A 26,168-nucleotide genomic window follows, 5' to 3' on the forward strand; every position below is an offset into this window, starting at 1 on the left:
CATAGTCCATGTGTATACCTCATGGAAATGGCATCCACATTTTCCTTGCAGAAATTCCTTGTAGCGTCCCATGGTTATGCTGAAAGTATCAACCACTTCGTAGCCATATTTTTTTGCAGAATCTAGTATAATCCAATTTTCTTTCCATAAATTCTGTACTTCATTCTGCATTTCAAAGGAAAAAACACAAGAATTGTCAATGGTGTAAAAGATGGTCACAATTATTTGTCTCCAACAGACTGAAATAATGTTAGGATTTTTCTAAAGGAAAGAAACGGCAAGTGAAATTGTGAAATTAAAAATTAATTTTTGCAACATATTTCTTATCTACAAATTTTATTATGACAAAGGCACCTAAATATAGAAATACTTTTCATTACTCACTTTTATTTTCTTCTCTTTAAGTCATTTATTCAACAAACATTTATTGAGTTCATACTGTGGGCAAAAACGTTACTAGTCACTTTGAATGACATAAAAAAAGTTAATGACAGAGTCTTTATCATCAAGAACAAAGAATTTTAGAGTTAGAAAGGATTTCCATGACTGGATTACAGTTATTTTATTCTAATGAAATATAGCAGATAAAAAGGTATTGTATATGAAGAAATATATTCACTTGAAGAAGACCAGAAAAAAAGAGTAGAAGCATGGTAGTAAATATTTAGGGCAGGATCAATAAAAGGAGAAACAGTAATATTATTAGGTGTGTATACTACAGACCACCTGGACAGCAGGTGGAACTAGGGGAGCAATTTGGGAAGCGGATCAAACAAGAAAATGAATTATACTGAAGTGATGATGAAGCCCTTCAATTATTCAGAAATCAACTAGAGTCTGCTATTTCTCTGTTACAAGCAGCTAATTATTGGCTTGCCCAATACCTTAATTCTATTAACTATGAAGATGAAGACTAGAAGAACTTATTCTGGAGCTTATTCTGGCCAACAAGGGAGCAGGAATAGAAGTGAAAGTTCCCTTGGGACAAGAGGGACAAGTGACTACTCCAATTTAGATTGGGATAGAGGAGAAAAACGAAATTTGGGAAGAGTCCGATGCACATACCAGATTTTAGGAGACCATATTTCAAAGATATATAGGAAAAAAATAGGCCTATCCTAATGCAACAGTCAATTCAAGAAGGATGAAAAGATCTTAAGATTTGAAGACACAAACAAATTATGATTCTGATGAGGAAAAAAAGGAGATTTAAAGTGACAAATATAGATGCGCTGGGAATTTGTTGATAAACTTAGATTTTTAAAACCATGTAAAGAAGATGAAATTAAGGGTAGAAGACAGAGGAAAAGGTATTATGGTGTAATAGACAGAGGGCTGGCTTTGACATTAGAAAGACTTAAATTCAAATCCTTCCTGACACATGTTGGCTATGTGACAATGGGTAAATAATTGAATATCTCAGTGTCTCAGGAAATGTTCTAAGACCTTAAGATGTACAGGATTTGCTATCTGTATCTCCTAATCCAATGGTGAAGAGGGAGCTTCCACACTGGGAATTGTTCCTATGAAAATCATATTAAGAGAGTGAAATCTTAGGATGAGCTGACTGTAGCAACAAAGGCTAAAAATACAAAAATGGCTCTCTTTTAAGACCTTGTTGGAGACAAGAGTAATATCAAACAAAAGAGTGGATTGTTGTTCAGTTTGGGTAAGCTGATGATGACACAGGATGGGAAACTGAACAATAGGCAGAATTAATCAACTCATTTCAGTTTTCTCTTCTGAAAAAAGAATATTTGGCTGAAAAAGGAAAAACAAAAGTGGGTAACAAGGAATTGAAACCCATGTTTTGAATGAAGAGGTGGTAAATGAACACTTATCTACCTTTAATGAATTCAGATCATGAGGGATGGATTTACTTCATTTCTGGAAACTAAAAGAACTGTCAGATGTGATTACACAGCCACTGTCCATCATCTTTGAAAAATGGGAGACCTCCAGACTAGAGAAGGTCCAGTGTCCTGATTTTCAAAGAAAGAAAGAGGAAAAAAACCTGAAAATTATAATAAACTAGTGAAGTGGGCTTGAATTCCTGAAAAAATTCTATGATGTGTTGTTAAAGATATGGTTTTTAAGCCTTTACGAAGGGAAATAATTAAGAGCCATTACAGCTTCTGATCATGCTAGATTACCTTCATTTCCTTTTCTGACAGGGTCACTAGCCTGGTAAATCTAGGAAATGTTTCGTTCAAATTCTCAAATGTATTTTTGGTCTCAATGACGTGAGAATCCCCTCCAGACTAACCTTCCCTCTATTCCTCACACCCGGCTCTGTCTTTTGTTCTCTCATCTCTGCTGCACAGCATCTCTCTCTCTTCCTTCTTGAAGTATGTAAAGCCTAATTTTCTCCACAAAGTCTTTCCTGATCCCTCCAAATGCTAGAGTTCTCCCTTCCTAACTGCCTTGTATTTAACTGTCTTATATTTGTCTTCCTTATATTTATTCGATGAATATTTACTACACTTATAAATGTACTTTTTGTTTCCCTATTACAATGTAAACTTTTTGAGAGTAGGGATTGTTTCATTATTAGTCACTGGATTCTCAACATCTAGCATCCTGCTGGCATATGGCAGGTGCTAAATAAATACTTACTGATTGATTGATGATGCAGTCCACAATCTATTCCTGACCATCCTGTGGGACTCTTGTTTAGTTCACCACAGTCACTCAACATGATGGAGCCTCCCTCACTTTTTCTTGGCATCCTGAGTATACCAGTGGAGTATATAGACTGTACAGAATTTAGTTCATCCCTCACTATTGCTTATGAGATCAGACAGTTTTTACACTAATCTTTTATAATTTCTTGCTTATAATGCACTGCATCTTGTTCACACCTACCGTAAGCCTCTCCATTGCCTTTTGGGCCAGTCTCAGTTTCAATTCATTGTTGACTGTAGAATTCCATGATTCATAATGAGATAATGTAGTATTAGTGGTAAACAAAAATATCAGCCAAAGATTTGACAAAATTTCTCATGCTGTCCTCATGGACAAAGTGAAAAGATATGAACTAAACTATTGTATGGGTAGGTGATTTTGAAACTAGTTCACTGAGTGGGTGTGAAGATTTGTCATTAGTAGTCCAATGTCAACTTGACAGTAGATAGTGTAATGTCTCAAGGATCTATCCCTAGACCAGAGCTGTTTACCATTTTTATCAATGACATGGATGAAGGTATAGACGATATTCTCATCAAATTTATGTATGTCATAAATCTGGAAGTGATTTGCTAATTTGTGGGTGATAGACATAGACTCTAAAAAGGTCTCAGTAGGTGAGGGTGAAATATAATAAAGAAATATGTAAAATCCTACATGTGGATTCAATAACTCAGCTTAATAAGTATAGGAAGGGGAAAATGTCGTTAGAAAAGGGTTCATGTGAAAGTAATGTGTGGATTTTAGTTGCCTGCTAATTCAATATGAGTTAATAATTCGATGCTCAAATACTCAAATGGATTTGTAATTTCATTAAAGTAAATATTCCCTTTAAACATATAGATCACAATCCATTCATTTCCATTCATCCTATACGACTCTTACCCAAGTCCTTCCACAGGTTCCCCTTGGTGGTTTTCCCAGTGTGTTGGGGGCCTTCATAACTTTCTCTCCACATTTTAAGACTTTAATGGAGAATAAGGACCATCTATTTTATCTCTCTCTCTCTTTTTATGTGATCAGAACATCTCTGGATGATAATCATCTCTCAAATTTTTGTACTGTGGCATTCCATGTCTCACAGCCCAGACAGCAACATTGGAAGAAGGATATCGTGAGAAAGATTAGCCTTTGCTTCAAAAGCTTGGGGTCATCAAAATGACCCCACAATTTCATGGGGGTGGTGAGAGGTCAGGAGATCATGCTGTGTTCGTATTAGTAAAAAGGAACTGGGAATATTTGACTTGGAAAAGAGAAGATTTAGGAAGAATATGATAACTGACTTCAAGTATTTGAATGTGGGAGAAGGCATAACCTTCTTCTGTTTGGTACCAGACGACAGAATAAGAAATAATGGATAGAAGAGGCAGAGACAGACATCAGTTTCATATAAGGAAAAAAAAATCCTAACCATTTGAGTTACGTTAAAGTGAAATCAACTGCATGGAGAGCTAGAGATTTACCCTTCACTGGAAGTTTTCAAACAAAAGTTGGATGGCCATTGTCTTGGGCATGTAGGTTGGAGACAGAGGCTGGAAGATGGTTCTTCTCTAACTCTGAGATTTGGAGATGACATTTTCTTAAATATAATATAGCACAAAGCACTTCTTTTACAGTTAAGGAAGTTACATCTCTTTTGGGAGATTTATTATTTTTATATTTTTTATATTTATATATAATATCCATATTATGTATTATCTTCTTATTTTCTCCCCATCTCCCAAATAGTTGAAACAACTCATAGGCATGATGGTTGTTGGTACCCCAATTTCTTTCCTTCTATACTCTTTCAAATCCCTACCCTCTAATCCCAACTCCCGATTATAATGTTACCATGAACTCTCCATAACTGTCTAACAGTTGATGGTTCCTAAGGTCTATTTGCTATTTAGACGTATTCATCGAGTTTAATGTAGAGATTTTTTTTTTTCAAAGATTAGTTACACAGCCCACTAAGGTTTTTCACTACTAAGCAATAGATCTATGAAAATTAGAGTTATTGTAATAGGGAAAAGATAATTATGCTGCTTCAAAACAAATTTTTAAACGTCTTCAGGCAAAACTCCTCACAAAGGTCAGCCTGTGTAATTTCAGTATGAACCTGAATTGGAAAAGAATCGATACATTGCTTTGTATAGTACCTAGGCATTTCAGTAGAGTAGGCAAATATAAGAAGCATGAGTTATATCATCTTTCAGTTCTTTACTTTTCCTAAACTTGACCCTAAGTAAAAAGATCACAAAGCTCAGTTATGCCAGAGGAGGCTAAGAAATCCAGGGGGTAATTATAACTCATTTGAACTGATAACCCTTGAACACAAGAATCTTCATAATGTATCTGATTCTTATTGAACATTGCAGGTACAATTAGAATTTGACAAAACAAGGCTTTTCACCTAGTAGGCTCTTCATGAGTGCTTGTTGAATGATGAGGGATAGCCAAAGTGCTTATTAATGATGTCAAATAATTTATGGAAGTACAAGGCAATGCTGACCTACCTGGGTTAAAGAATGCACTCCATTCACAGGCAGATGAAACCCCATTCCCAGAGTTTTAATCACCACCAGAATATTTAATAAGTTTTCCCTGCAAGAAATAGAAGGGATTTCAAAGTCAAATACATGGATTTTATTTATGTTCAATGAAGTTCATTGTGGTATCCCTTTAAATAGGGGATGTTAGAGGACAGGACTGGTGCTCCTCATTGTCAACTGCAAATAGGGAAACTGTACAATATTAGAGTACTGCCAAACAAAGTTGTTTTCTGTTGGGCTCATGACGCTGTTAGAGCGTATCTGAATTTGCATGATGGCTTCTTTTAAAAGATAACATATATAGCACTTTCAGATTTACAAAGTGCTTTACATGTCGTCTCATTCGAAGCTTTCAACAACCATAGGAAGTAGTTGCTATCATTATTCCTATTTTACAGAAGAGGAAACTGAGGAATAAAGATTTAATGACTTGTCAAAGTCATATAGGTTCTCTGTCTCAGGTAGGATTTGAACTCAGATCTTTAACTTCATTACTCTCTATATTGTGCCACCTAGCTGCTTTGTTACAATGAGCTTCTGTTTACTTCAATACTTCAAAAATCTGTTTTTGTTAGCAGGAGTTCTCCCTTACCATACTATAAAACCTACTAGATGGTCTTCGAGAGTTCCTGCAGTCAAAAAAAATCTTATCAAACAGCACTGTTACTCCTCAGTCAATAGGCTTATTGTTCTTGACTGGGTCCAATACTTTCTGGCTTTGTAAGACTTGACAAAATTTTGCTGGTATGGCTTTTAAGAACCCAGGGTTACCTCCATGCCGTGAAGGCTACTAAAGAAGGTTAAATTAGGTCCCTGATTTGATTTCTAATATATCCAAATTTTTATAATGATAAACTTTTAAAAATAGGATTCTAGAGTATTAAAAGATAAAAAAAATAAACCTTCAGAATCTTCACTCTTTCCTCTGACATAGCCTTGTACAAGGACTCATCAGCTCATAGCTGGGCTACTGCAGTAGCCTTGTGGTTGGTCCCTACCACAAATCTTTCCCCTCTCTAGTCTGCACCCCTCTATTCACCAACAGAGTGATATTCCTAAAGTGTCACTCTCCACCTCCGGCCAGATAAATTCCAGTAGCTCCCCATTATCTCCAGCATCAAATATAACATCCTCTGTTTGACTTTTCATCCCTTTTCCAGTTTTCTTATACTTTACTCCCCTCCGTTTTATGATCTAGTGTCATTGGCCTCTGTTTCTCACACAAGACTCTACATGTCCAAGAGCCATGGATTTTCACTGTTTCACTTGCCTGGAGTGTTCTTCTTCCTGTCTTCCTTCAAGTCTTAGCTCATATTTCACTTTTTGCAAGAGGCCTCTCCTAGTCCCCCTCAACACTCCTGCCATCCATGTTGAATACATAGTTGTTTCCATGTTGTCTTCTCAATTTAAATGCTAGCTCCTTGAGGACAGGAACTGTTTTTGCCTTTCTTTGTATCCCTAAGGCTTTAGCACAGTGTCTAGCATATTGTAAGTGACTAATAAATGCTTGTTGACTTAAGTGTGTGCCTACATAGAATTAAATCTTGCTTATTAAATCAAATCTTGGTCAAATTCAATCACTTCAAAGATTCCTTTTTTTGTTTTGCACAGAAGACAACATAGAAATATTTTGTTTAAGATTATTACCTCTTCAAAACCTTATGAATAATTTGTAGGTGATTGGAATTAAGCCACTGAACACCACCAACAACTAATATAGTCTGGTCTGTGTTCTCGAGAGGATGTGATCTGAAATCCAGAAAGAAAAAAAAAGTCACATATGTTGCTTTCAAACAGATGGTAAACATTTTAACCAAACTGCACTACATTTCATTGAACCATATCTGGCATCCTGATCAGAAGACCCGCTTGTCATTTCCTACTATTTCTCAGCTACATCACTGAGAGCCTGAGCTTTTCAGCACATTTGGCAGAGAGTATATAACAGTGACTAATTAAAGCTGCCAGTCAGATATATCTGTTACTAGGGAGGACACCAACAAGTCAATCTATCAAAGCTTTATTGTACCTTTGCAAAAGTTGTTCAAGAGCTTTTTCAAATGTTGGCCTTTGTGAGACACCGATCCAGAATTGAGGATAGTAGGAGTAACTGATGAACGTTCTGCCATTGTTGACATTGTAGTATGATTTAATGCTGTGCACTTTCTGCCATTCCTGCAGGGTTTCATTGAGTCTTTCAATCAGATAATACATTATTCCTCTGTTGGTTGAATCTCCAATGAAAAGAATCTTAAAATTAAAACCAGAAAAACATGAATTTTCAAATCTGATGTTTATGTGGCACTCTGTAAACAACTCCAAATTGCAAAGTTCTCTCACAACTCATAAAAATGTGTGTCTAATAGGAAGTCAAAAGAGCACTTGTGTGTTATATATTTTTAATGTTTTGGAGTTGTGACTTTATTCCTCCTCCCCTCTCCTCTCCTCTCCTCTCCTCTCCTCCCTTCCTTCCTTCTTTACTTTCTTCCTCCCTTCTTTTCTCCCTCCTTTTTACTTCCTCCCTTCCTCCTCTCCTTCTTTCTTCCTTCTTTCCTTCCTCCCTCCTTCTTTCTTTTCTTTCTTTTTTCCTTCCTTTCTTCTTCTTTATTTTTTCCTTTTCTTCCTTCCTTCCTTCTTTCCTTCCTTTCTTTCTTGTTACAGTTACATCAACAAACAGGTTCCTGAGATCTAAAGTCAAATATTATTACACATTTTGCTTGCAATTATTTTGCATTTAGATGCTAGGGCCCATAAGCCTCCAGAGACTATCGCAAAAAAATCCCCTTAAGCCGTCAAAAGTTAATAGATGTTAAATGCAATAACTCTGTGCTATAGATATAGAAACTAATATGTAGAAAATGTGCATTTGTTCCTGCCTCCCCTTACCCATATCATTCAAAGATGAAAAGGGACAAATAGATTATATTTCTAGATTCCCAGGTGCACAATTCATGCCCTAGATCTCCATGTCTTTTATCTGAGCTCTGTTAAGAGTTCAGTCATTGAAGCACAGAGAAGTGGCAAGAATAGGAGATTTGGAAGCTTTGACTTGGAATGATATGAGAGGAGGGAGAGAAAAGAGATTATTGTGTGTGTGTGTGTGTGTGTGTGTGTGTGTGTGTGTGTGTGTGTGTGTGTGTGGCAACTGGGGTTAAGTGACTTGCTCAGGGTCACACAGCTAATAAGTATTAAGTGTCTGAGGCCAGATTTGAAGTCAGGTCCTCCTGACTCTAGGGCCCATACATTATCCACTGCACCACCTTCCTGCTCAAAGATTATCTATCTTTCAGAAGCCCTATCTGTGAATACATTTCTCCATTTAATTTTTAAATCAGTGGTTCAAAGTGTGTGGACTTAAGAAGGAAAGACCTCAGCTCAACTCAGTTACCATTGTTATTAGTGATAAAGCTCTTACATTAAGAAAATGTTGACTTTCTCTAAACTCTGATTTTTTTTAGGTAATTTCTCCCTAATTTAATAGAACTACACAATCTAATATCACAGAGCCTAAGAGCAGAAATATCAGGGGCCATCTAGTCCAACCCATATCCGATCCCAAATCCATTTCAAAATATGGGCAATAGAAAGTAATCCATCCTCTGCTTGACAGCCTCCAATGAGGAAAACCTACTACTGACCACGCCAGCTCATTCCACTTCTGCATATCTCTAAATAAATAAGATGCCTCCTTTTTCATCAGGTCTAAGTCTGCTTCCTTATGCCTCCCAGTTCTGTCCTCTGAGATCAATAAAAATAGTCTAATCCCTGTCTTATATGATAATCTTTCAAATACTTGAAGACAGCTATCACACTTTCTCTTCTCTAAACTAACACAGAGACAAGCACAGATCTCTGAAATGATCCATTAGAAACTGAAATCAACTTGTCAATGTCTACTTTTTGAGTCTTGTGATTCATGCAGTTGGGAATGCATCCAGTTCCACTATTGACTAGTTAATATCTTGCCAGTTCATTCATAATCATTGCGTGAGAGATTCTGTCAAAAGCTTTGCTGATATCTAAATTTATGTATAGTATACAGTATTTCCCTGAACATTGACTTCCATCAACATATTACTCCAATCCCTTCTCATGGCACAGTGGCAATCATAGGTTCTTCTAGCAATCTGGATCTATGAAAAATTTGAGTCTGATGATGTGTTGTATGTATGCTAAGGACTAGCTTATCTAAGGTTAGGCTAGTCAACAGATGAGTTCTTCAAGCCTCATTAACTCTCAAAGACCATCAGCCCTCCACAGAGGGGCTGCGATCTGTGTTAGCAGAGGGAATTCCTATGTCTTTGAGATCATGGATTTGAAATCAAGTGGTATTTTCTTTCAAAGCAACTATGAGAAGGTTTTTTCCAAGAGGACTGCTTAAATATATATTGAAATGTTTTGGATGGAAAATTATAGTTAAAAAACTAGAATAGAAATGCAACTGTGATTTTTGAGATTTATTATACTGGAGGAAAAGTAGTTTCATTAGAGATTAAGCAGTCTCTATCAGAAAGATCTGAAGATTTTAATATTTCAATTATTTTATGCAATAGAAAAAGAAAATGTGATTCTGAATATTTAAGTGTGACTCTTCTCATCTATACAAAATTCTTCACATCTTTTAAATTTTGAATTAAAAATTAATTTGTAGCTAATTCATTTAAATCATCACATCCTCTCAGAGCAAATAGCTATAATAGATAATCATAGAAGGCTAGACTGACAGTTTTCCATTAATAACCCTTATCCCCTGCCAGTTAGAAGTGAAAATTATTACTTTAAACAGTCATGCTCATTTTTCTCCTGTGCAATCTTCTGAATACTCCAAAACATAACTGCTAAGAAAACTCCAATATTTTAAGATTATGAAGAAAATTTAGTACTTATTAATTGTATTTGTTTCTACTCTCTACTTCCCCCTCCCTCTTTCCTATTTGTAGTAGCTTAATATAGTTAAGAGGGAACAAACATGCTATGTGTTCCATCATAGACCTGGAAGAGACTGTAATGTAGACAACACCTAATTCAATGCTCTCATTTTACAAATGAGGAAACTGAGGACTAGAGAGATTTAGTGTCTTGACCTAGCTTTTATAGACTAAATAACATAATTCAATGACAGGATCCAGACCCTGGTCTTGCGACTCTAAAGTCACTATACCAGTATAGCAGAAGCTTTTCTGGAGATAAGCTTTCCCAAACTTGGTTGGACTGGTTCTTGGCCAATGGACCCAAGTTCCTTATATAGTCCCTACCTGAAGCTTTTCCAGCTTGATAGGACCATTTGGATCTTGCATTTCAGTTTGCACCATAGCCCTTAGGAACTCCAGGGTCATCTATTTGCCACAATGAAGCAGTAGAGTAGGATTTTGATGAAGGATAAAAACAATAAAACTATTCTTTCATACTTGTTATCCATGTGAGGAGGAAGGGGGAAGCAATAATAAAGTAAGATAATTTCACCAAAGGTAATGTACAGTGGGAACCCTGAGACTACTATAGTAGTTGTGAGAACCTTTCAGAAATTCAGAAACGCTTGCTAATTAAACCCTGGTGATTTGTCTGATTGTGTTAGCATCCTGGCCTGTGTGGTAAAACTGATACATAGGTATCTAAGAAATTGATGGCAGAGGGTTGCAGGCTGGCCCTACTCAAATTATTGTGATGAATACATTTAACATGGAGGACAGTAGAATGAGTGGCATTCAATGTTCTATTGGCACAAGAAGGCAAGATATAATAGGGATGAATAAGAAATACTAATACCATATCCTACCTACTGGAAACACTTCAGTGGACATGACACTGTTAAAGAAGGTAAAGCAGAAAAATAAATGTAAGGGAATTGAGGCATGGATATTTTTGTTATGCGCAAGTATTATGTCATAGCAAAACTAGAAACAGATCTCTTTAGTTATAGGCAAGGGTTTCATACTGTTTTTTGTCAATAGCACTTTTTCAACTCTAAATCACACAACAGCATATTACCAAAGAATGGAGAACAATTAAAACACAAATAAAAATGAACTTCATCCCTAAGCTTAGATTAGACAAAATGAAAAATGAAATCAAGGAGTTATCAGAATCTAAGGAGGGAAAGCTAAAGAACCTGAAAATTCAGTTTCAGAACACTGAAAAATCTTCATTTAATGTAATTTCCAGAAAAAAATTGATAATGAAACATAAGCTTGATTTTACCTTTCTTCCCACAAGACATCACATAAAACAGCTCCAAATAGTCCAATTTATGTGTTTATGTATTGTATGAAAAGAATTCACATCTTTTATTACTAAACTTCTATAAATAAATGCAAAAACAAAATATAGACTGAAGACAAAAAAAGACATGGCCCAAAGTTCCAAGGTATAAAGAATAACAGTTTCAATCACTATTGAATAAATTTTGAAAATGATCTAACATTTATACTGTCACTGCTGATTATCATGAAGTCTTTGACTCAGTTTTTCATTCATATACTACAAATTTATAAAGTAGGTCCAAGAATAGTAAAAGCATTGGAATATTTGATGGAGTAGTGTTTCCTATTTAGGATACCTCACCAACACAATATTATAAAAATATATAAAAGCCAGCTATTTTTCAGAGAGACAGTTAAAACCCACTTTGATTCTGCTTAGCCTTAGATCCATGATCATCTCTTAAAGAGATGTTGGTTGGTTTCCAAGTTAAAGGTGAAGTTTTAAACCAAAAACATCTTATTAACTCACTTGATGGATATGGATGCCATCAAGCTATAAGGTTCTACCCAAAGACAATGCATTAATCAGTTCTTTCATCTTGTGGAATCTTTCTCCAATGATATAAGAATTATTTGAACTCAACAAGTGCAAAATTCTTTAGGTATGCCAAGAAAAGACAATGACTGAAGAATCTGAACTTGAATCTGGAAGTCATATTGAACCAACAGATAAAGGCAACACCTACAAATGCCTGGGTATGTTCCAGGCAAGATGTATTATACATAAAGAAATCAAAGAGAAGGCTATGGCCAAATATGTTGACATACCTCCTGGCATCTTAAAATCAGAGTCAAATGGGAGGAACATGCTTTAAAACAATTAACACCTATGCAAAACCAGTCATTGTACACTGCTACAAATGTGAAATAGATCATAAAAGATTTGTAAGATATCCTCACCAAAACACTCTATAATATTAATGAAACTCATAATCCTGAGAGCTCATAATCCCAGAGTAACGTTAGAAAGATTAACACTTCCTTGGCAAAACAAATTGATAAGCATTCCCAGAGCACATGTCATAGCTTAAAAACCAATACAAATACCTTTGAGAACAAGCATCATTGAACTTGGCAAATGTAACCAAAAGTAATGTATTCTTCTGACTAAAGCCTATAGAACAGTTATGATAGACTAGACTCAGAAAGTTCTAATCCATCTGACCTCAGCCAACAATGTGTTGACAAAAAAGCAATGAACAAATGACTGTATCTTGCAGATTTTTTTTTTAAATAGAAGAGTTGATGACGACAATTCAAGACCACTAGAAATTACAGCAGGGTTATTCTTAGGAAGACAAGAGTCACTGATGAAAGTAGATTATTCAAGGAAATAGTAGAAATGATGCAAAACATAACAGTAGGCAGTAAACATTTAGCACTTAATAAATACGTATCATGGCATGTTCTGGTGGCTAGAAGGCTGCAGAAGCTCTTTTTTATGGACTGACAGATGACAAATCCTCATACTACCAATTAATCAATTGGTAAATATAAAATTGGTATTGCCTTTTGTCCCAGGACCATTTCTAGTTAAGTCCCAGTGAAAAAGATAAGAATAAATAATTCAAATGGATTTTTGATTTCACTAATTCAGGGGTTCCTTCCAAGGATGTAAATGGCAACCCATCTGTGTGTACTTATCTTGTGCTACTCTCACCCATATCCTATAAAGTGTTTACCACAGAATGTCCAAAAACTATGCAGGAAGACCTTCCTTCCTCATTTTATTCCAACTTTACAAGAGAACCAGTGGAGCACACCTGATTGCTATCTATCATTCCCTCATTCTGTGAGACCAATTCATTTTCTCTTTCTGTTATATAACTCCTCTATAACTTCCTGTATATACATCCTTCTTTGGGGTTCCTCATTGGCAATATGTTGCAGCCTGATCATTTCCAATTCTTTCTGTGTGATGTTCATTTTTTTAGTTCTCTAGGGTAATAAAATGTTTATATTGAATAATATTTGGATTTGTGAAGCACTCTTTTTGAGAAAAATAACATTATACAACCCTTTTTTCTTCCCTAAGTTTGTCTCTATACTATACCCTTTGTTATAGAGTCTCAATTAGAAAAGAATCTCATTACAAAGTGGTTCCAATCCATATACTACCAAAGTGATCTTGATAAAGATCTTTTTCTTTTCTTGTCTGATATAGTATGACACTGGCCTCCTTGCTATTCCTTGTAAGAAAACCTGTCAGCATTATATATATATATATATATATATATATATATATATATATATATATATATATATATATATATATATATATATATATATACATATATATATATATATGTATATATATATATATACATATATATATATATATGTATATATATATGTATATATATATATATATATATATATATATATATATATATATGTATATATACCTGTAAGTACTTTTGCAACAAACATTCTCAATGAGAAAAGGTAAAGGATGGGGTATTGGAAATGCTATATTATGTTAATAGGCTAATGGTCTGTAATGCAAGGTTATGCTTATTTATTACACAGAAATAGTTGGGAAAATCAGAAGAGGGGTAGCGGTAATGGTGAAATTTTGATTCTACTGCTGCCATTTTTGTTATCCAAGTGTTTGCTTTTGAAACTGACAATTTGGGGGCTGAGCCAAAATGGTGGAATCTTCTTTCTGAGCTCTCTGAATACAGACCTCTATAGCAACTTTAAAGAAAAAAGCCTAAACAAATTCTGAGTGAAAAAAGCAACAACAACAAAAAATCACAGCAAGTCATATTTCTAGGTCAGGGCAGAGGAGGAAGATAGGAAGAGAGGAAATTTCAGTTGTGGGTCTTGAAGGTGGTAGCAGCAAGAGTGCAGTAGTGGCATTGGGAGGACCCAGCACTCAGATGTGGTAAGGGGACTAAATACCTGGGCAGAAGATAATTCCAGAGGACCCCTGTGCTGGAATTGGGTATAGGATCTAGTTTCATTTGATAGCCATCACCCATTACCCATTTCTGAGTCACAGTTCCTAGACAGAAGGGAGTGGTTTACTTATATTCTACTTGTGTAAAGACCAGAGCATGAAGAACAATGACCAGATCTCTCTCCAGATCTTATCACTTTGGAAGCAGAAAAAACTTATAGTCTCCCAGACCTAGCACTGAAAGCAATAGAAGGACATAGAAGACTAAAATTCAGATCCATCATCCCCCTGCACACATAGCATATCCGAACTTTATCATAAAGCCCAAAGTCAAGAAATAGGCTAGAGAAACGAGTAAACAACAAAAAAGAACTTGACAATAAAAAGCTACTATGGCAACAGGGAAGGTCAAGACAGAAACTTAGAAGATAATACAGGCTCAAAAACATCTACATTCAAGTCCATAAAGAAAAATGTAGCTTGGACACAAGTTCAACAAGTATTCCTAGAGGAGCCAATGAAAGATTTTTTTTAAAAAAGAGCAAAAAGTTTGATGCAAGTTTGGTGAAAAATAAACTTTTCCTTTATAGGAGGTTAGCCTTTGTAGTTGGAACATAATGCAATAGAGTACTTTCCCTTTTAATACAATACTTACTATATTCAAAATGCATTTCCCAGTTTTGCATTTTAATTAGGTTGGGTCAAAGCTCTAGGGATACTTTGAGACAAAAAACAATGAAGAACAGAATGGTGTGCATTCAAATATCTCTCCTCCTCTTTTATACACACACATGACATTTGCTTAAAGAAAACAAATGTGCAACACTAATTGTATTCAGTTCTTTTGCTACTTAGAACAAACATGTTTTTGTACCTTACCAGTCTGTCCAATTTGGCAGCACATTTAACTGATATGTGTGTTGATATGATGTTGAGATTTACAAACTATTTTTATCGCAACAGCCCAGTGAGGTAGGTGATATAAGTATTTTTATTCTGATTTTACAGAAGAGGAAATAGGCTCAGAGAAATTGAGGAACTAGGCTCAGAGAAATTAAGTAACTTGACTGACTACACAGTGTCAAAAAAGGGAATTCAACCTATGTCTCTCTTAACTCCAAACACAGTTCTATTTTCACCATGCTCTGCTGCCTTTATTTTGGGGAGAGAAATTGGGAGGGGTTCTTACCTGTGATTTCAGGAAATTACAGATGGAGAAATTTCCTACAGCAATGTAGATAATCAATTCATCTATGCCTTCTAGTCTTTGAGAATTGCTTGGAAATACTGAGATTAATTGTATCAGTGGTCATGTGACCAATGTCTTTTAGGGGTCAAACCTGAAGCCAAATCTTTCTGCCACCAAGGGCAACACTTTATCTATTACTCCATGCTGCCTATAAATATAATCACATACAAAAACAACATACAATACACACACAAAACACAAATGTGCTTATACACGTATACATGAATGCACATATATGTATGTGTATATATTTCAAAATAAAGTCATATCATGTATAACTTTTTTGGTAAAAAGCTAATGCAAAACCAAAACAAAAATAATCCTAATAACATTCAGATATTAGAATTGACAAGCAATAATGACTTGTATAATCATAGAATTCCCTTAGTAGCCAAAGAATATCATAAATTAACCATGCTTCAAAAAAATTAAACATCTTTAAGGCCAAAAGACGGCTTCACCTGAAAACATTATTTAGAAAATTTAAGTTACAGTTCCTGTTTTAACAGCTGAGTTGTAAGTCCTTCAACAAATATTTCCTTTTCATATTTCCTGTTCTTAATTGCACTCTTCTCCTCGATATTTTATTACAGGTCTAAACTTTGAGCTGTATTTTCAAATGACAAACAAAATAAACGTTTGTTGAAAAATCACTTATGTCAGGCTTGTAAGTATTTCCAATGGTGAGATTAGTTACCATGTTTCTAAACTACTTACTTCCCTTGCAGTGTCTCATACTGCGTATATTTGATAAATTCTTATAAATATCTAATTCAGAACTCATTAGTCAGCTAGCCATGGGGATTCTGTGCAAACAGATGGATCAGAGAATAAAGTTTTCAAAATATTTATCATTGACTTCTGTATTGATATAATTAATTTTCAGATGTTTGAGTTTCTAGATTAAAGAAACTTCAAATATAGTACATCACCTTTGTTTTAGTAAGTTTTAAATGAAATGACACAAAGAATCTTTGAAAACGACTAGCTGAAAATCCTCTAACCAGAAATTTTCCCCAATCTTTCCATCGCAGGTCAGTTTCCTGTTCTTGATGCTTGAAATATAGTCCTATGACTGATTAGCCATGCTAACACACCATAACATGGAAATATCGTTCCTTATAAATGTTCTTGGGAATTCATATCCTTTTCCAAGAGTCAACTAATTTGTATCTAATTCTTTCACCACTGGTGGTCCTAAAAATCCCAAGGCACAGATCAAACAAATTTCACACTCACCAAAATAAATACAGTAGCAAAAAACAAAAGAAAACAAAAACATGAACAAAAAGGGAATGAAGAAGAAAAAGAAAATTCACTGAGAAAGAACCAATACTTAGTTTAAAGAAAAGAATTTGTAACTTAGCCTTCCAACAGGATTGGAGAATGTTTTCTTAGCTTATAGCTAATGAGAATTTTAAGAAAAGAAAACTGTCTTCCCCTCTCTCATATCTTTCAACTACTTGGAGAAAAGAGAGATGGGGACAGCAGATGAATCTGTGAGTTAGTTCATTGGTATATTCATTACTCATCTCTGCTCTGCCCTGCCCTACCTTGTGGTTGCTTAGTTTTGTCCAACTCTTCTTGATCTCATGGATCTTACTGTTCATGGGGGTTTTCTTGGCAAAGATACTGGAGTTGATTTTCCATTTCCTTCTAAATTACAGTGGATTGAAGCAAACAGTTAAGTGACTTGCCCATGGTCACACATCTAGTAAGTGTCTGAGGCCAGATTTGAACTCAGGTGTTCCTGACTCTGGTGCTCAGGGCTGTATTAAACTATCTAGCTGCCTCCTTACCCTATACTATATCACACTACACCACACCATAGCATATTCTTGGAAGAGGATTTTCTCTTGGCAGAGAAAAAGAAACATTTTAAAACACTCATAGCTTATGCTTTGATTTAGACTACAATTTAAACGTGAATGACTGCCTTTTCTAGCCTAACATATTTGTGGCATTTATGGCAGTTATCACAGAATCAGCAGTAGAATGAAAACCCCCAGTAGAAAAAGATCCTTGAGGGCAGGTATAGCACCAGAGAATCCATCTCTTCTGGAGGGAAATCTTCTTTTGTTGAGATCTAATTGTTAGGAGGTACTGTTTTTGTCATTGTTTCACCGTCACAGAGTCAACTTTTCCATATTTCTTAGGACATCAGGCTGGTCAGGTTGCCTCAAAAAATGATGTTGTTAGTGATTAAAAAAATGCAAGAATACCTTTCTTTAACAGAACAGATGTTTTCTCAAACAATGTGAATATAAACTAATGTTTTCTATATTGAATTATCTTTTAAATGCAATACTACGGGATTACTAATTAGTGGAAACTTCTTGGTTGATACTTTCATAAAGCAAATAATTGTGCCTTGACTCGTCTGTTTTATGAATCAGAACTTCCATTTGAGATACTTCTTTTTTAAACATTAAACATTTATATATGTGTTTTCCCCATGTATAGTCTGTGTCTACACATATGGCAATGGAAACCCATTTGTAGTCTGTGTCTACACATCTGCCAGTGGAACCATTTTGAGAATGATTCCAACTATAATCTTGGTTAAACTAATTAATCTGGTTTTCCTATATGGCTATGGGTATAACTGTTCTTTATGTTGCAAAGATGAACCAGACTGATTATTTTACTGAAAGCTGTAGGTATAACTGAGACACAAAGTACCATCACCATTCCATAAAGATGAAAGTAACAAAACATTTATGTGTCCTTGGCACATGCCAGGCAGCATGTCATGCAGCTGAGTGTTCCTCGAAGGACAAACTCTCTGCTCACAAAGAGCTTATGGTTAAAGAGTATGTTATATAATAAGATGTTTTAAAAATAAAATATTAATGTTTTGTCTGCTAATTTGCTGTTAAATTAGAATTTTTATGTTTATTTCCCCCTTGGAATGGGAGCGTTTAGCTCAGTGTGACTAAGTCTCATTCTCACTGAATTCAGAAGACTTTGGCTATAAAAGTTTCAAGATATTTATGAAGGAAGAGTGTCCTTGGTAGACAAAGAGAAGTTTTAATGCAGCATCAATTTTTACAACAGAGCAAATAGGTGGCACAGTGGATAGAGTGTTGGACCTAGAATCGGGAAGAATTCAAATCTGGCCTCAGACATTTACTAGCTGTGTGACCTTGGGCAAATAAATTAACCCTGTTTGCCTCAGTTTCCTCATCTATAAAATGAGCTAGAGAAAGAAATGGCAAACCACTCCAGTATCTTTGCCAAGAAAACCCCAAATGGTGCCATGAAGAGTTGGACATGATTGGAAGACTGAACAGCAACAGGTCTTACAACATTCCTTAGAGATAAGCAGAGTCAGTTGTTACTTGCATTTTGAAGATCAGGATATTTAGGAACAGAGGTTAAACTTGGCAAGATCTCATAGCAAATAAAGGAAGGAATTAAAATAAGAACTCAGATGTCTTGGAATCTAATATAGTGGTCTAGCCACCACATGTCCCATATGTAATGTTCAGCTTTTTCAGTATCATTTATTTTACTGAAATTTTTTTGGCATTTGGATAACGTGCATATCTCTCTTGTTTTTCTTACTTCAGGCAGACTAATTAATATGTATAATACTTAACATGTGAGTATTTCCAGTACTTGGTGATTTCAAGTGTGTATCATAAATCCAGTTTATGCAGTACCTTTATTTACTCTATATGAATGGTTATTTTATTCATATACATCATCATCAGTCTATTCACCATCCATACTCACATCTAGCAGGAGTGACCAGGAGAACCCTTGATCAACTTTATGAGTCCCCTAATCCATTTGATGAGATTACAAGGCATGGACTTTTGGAGACGAGGGTACTTCCAAGGCAACTAGATGTACATTCCAGTCCCTAGCTAAAAAGATAGAGTGAGCAGCTGGTTTTTCTCCAGTGATTGGAGCTATGTCAAATATGGTCAGAGATTTCTCCAATAAGACTCCACTTCCCTCTCAGTTGACAATCATGCAGTGCAGTCCAGGCAGGGCCCAGAGCTCATTCTGTGGGAGGTCTCATTCAGACAAAGATAATCTCAGCAAGTAATTTGGAGAGGTGCATCACGTTGGGTGGGAGTTCTTCTTATCATCCTTGCTACACACTAGCATGCAGTATCTAGCCAAAGTGAACATCTTGTCAATTGCCCTGGAACTGCCAATTTCTCTATACAGTCATATCTTGTTTTATTGTGCATCATTTTATTGTGCTTTGCAGAAATTACATTTTTAAAGCAAATAAATGGAAGGCCTGTCATGGAGCAAGTATATTTGCACCATTTTTCAAACAGCATGCACTCACATCATGTCCTTATGTCACCTCGTGATAATTCTTGCAATATTTCAGACTTTTTCATCATCATTATATATGTTATAGCTATCTATGATCAGTGATCTTTGATGTCACCATTGCAACTGTTTTGGGACTCCATGAACCATGCCCATAGAAAGTGGAGAAATTAGTGAATGTTTTCTGTGTTCTGACTGTTCCACTAACTGTCTGTTCCCCCACCTCTCTCTCTGTCTCTCTGTCTCTGCCTGTCTGTCTGTGTCTGTCCCATAAAAATGGGAAAGGGTCCCACATGTACAAAAATATTTATAGCAGTATTCTTTGGGGGTGGACAAAAACTGGAAATCAAGGGGATGCCCATCAATTGGGGAATGGCTGAATAAATTATGGTATATGAATGTAATGGAATACTATTGTGCTATAAGAAATGATGAACAGGAAAACTTCAGAGAGGCCTGGAAAGACTTATATGATCTGATGCTGAGTGAAAGGAGCAGAACCAGGAGAACACAGGAGAGCACAGCAACAACCACAGTGTGTGAGAATTTTTTCTGGTAGACTTAGAACTTTGTAGCAATGCAAGGACTTAAAAAAATTTTCAATGGCTTTTTAAGGCAAAATGCCTTCCACATCCAGAGAAAGAATTCTGGAATTCAATCGCAGAATGTAGCAGATCATTTTCTTTTGTATTACGTTTTGGTTTGTTATATGACTTCTCCCATTCATTTTAATTCTTCTACATAGCATGAGTATAGTGAAAATGTATTTAATAGGAATGCTGCTACTTCCTCCCTTTCCTTCACCTCTCTCTCCATTTTTTACATCTGGCATAGGGAATGAGACTCTATATTAATGAAACCTGTGGTGAGGGAGCAAACTCTTTCTACCAAGCCTTAGAGGGTTGTGTATGGGGCAGGTATGTGGTGCTCTGGATAGAGCACTAGTGTAAGAGTCAGGAGGACCTGAGTTCAAATGTCACCTCAGACACTTGACACTCACTAGCTGTGTGACCTTGGGCAAGTCACTTAGCCCCAATTGCCTCATCCTGGGTCATCTCCAGTCATCCTGATGAATATCTGGTCACTGGATTCAGATGTATCTAGAGGAGAAGTGAGGCTGGTGACCTGCACAGCCGTCCCTCACTCAAAACAAAGTCAAATGCAAGTCATGTCATTACTTCTCTGATGGCAGGGTCTTCTTTGGCAATGAAGGATGAACACACACACACTAGAAGGCTGTGTAGAGCACTTTGAAGTTGTCGCTTGTCCAAGGTCACATATGTCACATGTGTCTAATGTGTCAGAGGGGGTATTTGAATACAGGCTTGAAGCTACCTTTCTATGTCCTACACCACTCTGTGTCTTGCTCAGAGAGCAATAATCACATCAATGTTACCACTGCTACTAGAAAGGCTTAGGCAACCAGCCTACTTCCCTATGGGTCTACTCATAATCATGTTGACTTCCTGGAGCAAGACTCATCTTCCTAATACGTGTTATATTCCCATTACTTCCTTTCACTCACACTAAGGGCCAGTCAAACTAGCCTACTTGCTATCCCTCCTGTATACTATCTATAGTATAGTATACTATATGTATATATATATATACATATATTTTTTTTTTTCCCCAGGCTTTCCCTTGTGACTAGAATGTATTTCCTTTTTACCTCTATCTTTTAAGAAACCCAGCTTCCTTCCTGTGTTAGCCACACAATAAGTCAGACTAAAGTTCATTTTGGATGATCAGACATTGAATTTCTATAAGTTTTTCTGTGCTCAAAGTACTGAAAAAAGCTACTTTTTTCTTACTTAGGACACCAAATGACCAGCTTATAAAATCAATAAACCAATCTTGTCAATAATTCTCAAAGAATTATTTTAACCAAGAACTTCAGTTTATGAATACTAGACTCATAATATTAGAGATAGAAATAATCTTTCATCAGGGATGAGCAAACTTTGATTTGCAGGCCAAATCTGTCTTGCTAGCTGTTTCAAATGCACTCCTCCACGTAGTCAAAATTTGCCAGTCCTTGGCCCTTTTATCCAATCTCTTCATTTTACAAAGGAAGAAACTGAGATACAGAGAGGCTTTAACTGGGTTTATTATTCAAAGTCACACCCCTAATTGATGACTGGTCTGAGACTGTCTCATGCCAGTGGCTGCTAACAAGTAAAAGAGCAACAATAATGGTAGCTAGCATTTATATAGCACGTTAAGGTTTACAAATATTTTACATATATAATCTCATTTGATTTTCATAACAAAAAAGTGGAAAGTTGAAAGTTGCCTTTCAACCCCCCCCCCCATCTCTCTCTTTCTCTCTCCCTTTTTCCCCTTCCCTCCCTCTCTCCTTCCTCATAACAAGTGGCAGATTTTCCAGGAGTCAGGAAAAAAGAGGTGGAACGAAAAGAATATAATTCCAGGGCTACTTAACCATTTGAATTGCACAAGGTAAAAAAAGACAAATTATAAAATTGACTATTGAATTTTTCTTTACAACATACTCAAAGTATTATGTGAAGCCAGAGGTTATTTTTTTCTCATTTTATAGGTAAATAAGCTGAGCCTTGTCAATATTTGAAGCCATCTTCTCACAATCACATAGGACACTGGTGGTCTGAATTACAAATCTAATTGCTCTCAAATATGTTGTTCGCATGGAATTTACTTGATAATGCTGTAACCCAATAATAAATAATAATAAATAATGCTGTAACCCAAGGTCTTAGTTTTTGGGAAAACTTTGGGAAAATCCTAAATGTAGTGACCATGGCTATTTCCTTGTTTTTCCTATACATTTAAAAAATTAAATTAAATTTTTGTTACATTTTAATTTCTGAGCTGTCTCTCTTCCTCTCTACCTTGTACTAGAGAAGGCCACATGCATATATCTAAATGTATATAGATATGTGTATATGTACATATAGACACACATCTAAAACACATATGTAAAACATATATATGTGCATATAGATACATACACATGTATATATGTAAAACCATACTATACATACTACTTTTCATCAATTCTTTCCTTGGAGATGGATACCATCTTCCTTCATACATCTTTTGTAGGTGATTTGAGCATTAGTAATACTCAGAATAGCTTAGTCATTCATAATTATTCTTTGAACAATATTGCTGTTACTGCATACAATGTTCTCTCACATTGACCATGGCCATTTCCAATGTTCTCAATGCTACATTTCTAGAATTTTGGGGTTGTTCTCTCTGTGTGGATGATTGTGGGTAACTGAGCAAATAGCTGCTACTCTTGTCTCCATCACAACAAGGATGAAGTCATCCTATGTTTTGGTCTGTTGGTTGAAATTTGAGGTCTTTGGTTCGAGGCCTACAGAAAATGCAACAGTGATGGTAGGCCAGAAATCACTTTTTACTTATCTTTTTTCAAATTATTTGCTCTCAATGATGAGGACAGGTTTGCACTTCTGATCTCTTTCCATATATCAAAAAGGATTTTGAGTGTTAATTATGTTTCCAACTTTCTAAGTAAAGGAGTCTTAGAAACAACTGAAAATATCATGTTCATCTCATTAAAAAAAAGCTGCAAGCGTGGAGAAGGATATATTACTTACTTTAGGTTAATATGCATCTCAGTCTGTGTGCCCGATTCACTAATTAGAGATGTCTGTCAAATGCTACACAGTCAAAGCATGCCTATCAAGAAGAGTGTATTTCCAAGAAACCAGCTTAGAAGCCTCAATAAAGGAAAATTCAGCCTAGTGAGGTCCATGCGAGACCTGCCCAGGAATGTGAAAGAACATCAGTAAGGTTAGTATGTAAGAGCAGTGCCATGCATTCAGTATATCATAGGAGAAACGTGACTCACGAGTGGAACCATGTGGTTTCTTATGCTGAACTACAGATGTCAGTTTCAGTAGCAATGTCTAGGGTAGCTGCAGTTGATAAACTCAGTTGCTCCATGCTGCCAACTGCTAGCCAACGTGGCAAGCTCTCACAATTGATTTCATGCTGAAATGGTGGTTGTGGAAATAGAACAGTTGAGAGATGGGGTACAGTTTTAATACCAGCCTGCGTCTGGCAATACAAGCTTAAATTCCAGATCATTGAGAAAAATGGGTCAGGAATTTTGAAGGATTTCTCATGATAATATATACAATGGAATCATACACTCAATCAGTTTTGTTGGCACCCATTGAAAAGCAAAGCCATACACATAAGAGTAAATATAGTGGTGTGGCTTTTGGTGCCATAATGAAAATGGTAATTCACTTTTTTTCTAGTGTTTTAAAGTTGGCAAAGTGATTTCCTATGAAAGCGAATATTTGTTAGTGTATGTGTTTGTGTTGTTGATAGCACAAATGAATGGGTTCTCCTACTGACACTGATACCTACCTTTCTTCCTCCCAGACAGTGCTGTAGTTGAATCTTTGACAGGACACTGTACTGGCAGTTATGAGGCTGCCATGTTATTTCTCTCCAATCACAGGTTCTATTGTCTGAACAGCTAAGGCATGGTACAATCCACTGTCCTGAGGGAATAAAAGTTAAACTTCTTTTCAGTTTCCTTTCTCCTAATGAAATTTTTGTTTTACTTTAACTTTTATTTCTAACTCATTTATTCATCAATTTTTCAACACTTTTTAATGCATGCAATATGCAATGTCCTGTCCATTGTACATGTGCAAATATATTCTAGTAACACCCTGCAAGAATGGTCTTATTTATGCAAATGCTTTGGATAAATTGTATCCATTGATAATGTTCAAGGATGAATACGATGCTATATTAGCAAATTTAGAAATTTTTTTATGCCGTTCTTTTCTATTTTCACTGTCAAAAGCAAAGTGAATAAAATAAAAATATTTACTGAATGGCTATTTATCTTTTTTTTTTTTTTTTTAATATGGAGGATATCCCCTCCCCTGCCCCAGTCTGACCCTGATTTTTCATCTGTTTGGGGAATGCCTAATATAGAAACTCCCTCTGCCTTTGCAGATCTGAAACTCCATCTATTAGAGAGTTTCCTTGGGCAGTGAGAGATTCAATGAATCAATGATTTCTTAATTTAGTCATAGGCCCTCTATTAATTTTGCCACACTACCTCCTCACAGAATAATCATGTCTTTGTAATAGAGTCTTTCATTTACAATTACTGTCCTTTTCCTCTTTCCCCAATTATCTTATTAATTAAACACTCTATCTTTTGAACTAGAAATGAGTACTCATAGAACATTTTTTCACCAATTCTATCTTTGACCTTTGAGACTGTTATGATCTACACCAAATATCCCAGATTGAATGGTACAGTTATAATTACAAATTGAACGCATTTTGTTTTGTTTTGCTTTCCAATATTTCAGTTGGAGAAACCTTTAGTTACCAGAAAGTTGGTGGAGATTCCATTATAAAAGTGACTAGGTTTTAGGTACTCATGAAAAAGATAAAGTTTGTGAATTTTGTAGTTGGGGGTCAGTTATGTTCCTTTTGAATGTTCATCAGGAGCCTACTTTAGGAGTATCAGGTTAAGGAGTGGTTCCTTGAAAGGTACAAAAGGTTATGGTTTGGTAAGTAGATAAGATTCATTCTAAATTAGTAGTACCAAGGAGAAAAAAGGAGAAAGGAGGACATCCGGAATGGAAAACATGGAAGATGAAAAAGAGTCAGAGGAGAAAGGAGGGAAAAAAGGAGAGTATGGATTACAATGTACCTTTGCCTTCTCTTCCTGGGTGAATATTATAGACCACCCAGAGAAACTGACTCAATGTGTCCCTTTTTAGGTACCAGTGCAACACTTGGGCTATCCATTTGTTATCTCTTGCTCTTGTCACACGATTAATCTTTCTGATTAGGTGTGCAACACTTGGGCTATCCATTTGTTATCTCTTGCTCTTGTCACACGATTAATCTTTCTGATTAGGTCTTTCCTGAATAATCTCTCTTATTCTATTTCTTGTACATGGGTCATAAAACTTGTGACCTGGGCATGTCACTTAACCTATCATTTCCCTAGCTAATTCTAAGACTATGAGCTGCCCAGTAGTTACTAATCTATATTAACAGAGGGAAATTCCTTACCCGAGAGTTCATTACAATAAGGAAATATAAATCTAGCCCCAAACCAAACCAACAAACAATAAACAGAGGAAGAATCTTGTGTTCTCTGTATCTTTCAGTCAGTGGTGTGGCTATAGAGATGGAATCTGTTATAATAAATTGCTTGTAAAAGTCTGTCTTCCCTTTTCATATTCTCA

The 26,168-nt window shown here is 35.8% G+C and overlaps 1 protein-coding gene across 4 annotated transcripts in view; it reads right to left on the bottom strand.

The window, feature by feature from the left end:
* CPED1 (cadherin like and PC-esterase domain containing 1) overlaps nt 1-26,168 on the bottom strand; it is a 425,597-nt gene that overhangs the window by 23,864 nt on the left and 375,565 nt on the right. For 3 of the 4 annotated variants that reach the window (XM_072652906.1, XM_072652904.1, XM_072652905.1), the window contains 5 exons: nt 24,310-24,446; nt 7,249-7,469; nt 6,867-6,968; nt 5,184-5,271; nt 19-165 (listed from right to left, as the gene is read on the bottom strand). In XM_072652906.1, the coding sequence (XP_072509007.1) occupies nt 19-165; nt 5,184-5,271; nt 6,867-6,968; nt 7,249-7,469; nt 24,310-24,446 (695 nt within the window). Of the gene's footprint in view, nt 1-18; nt 166-5,183; nt 5,272-6,866; nt 6,969-7,248; nt 7,470-23,528; nt 23,694-24,309; nt 24,447-26,168 lie in introns of those variants that run through there. The other variant, XR_011976874.1, reaches the window with a different exon arrangement.

Source organism: Notamacropus eugenii, chromosome 3 (assembly GCF_028372415.1).
Source record: "Notamacropus eugenii isolate mMacEug1 chromosome 3, mMacEug1.pri_v2, whole genome shotgun sequence".
Classification (NCBI taxonomy): Eukaryota; Metazoa; Chordata; class Mammalia; order Diprotodontia; family Macropodidae; genus Notamacropus; species Notamacropus eugenii.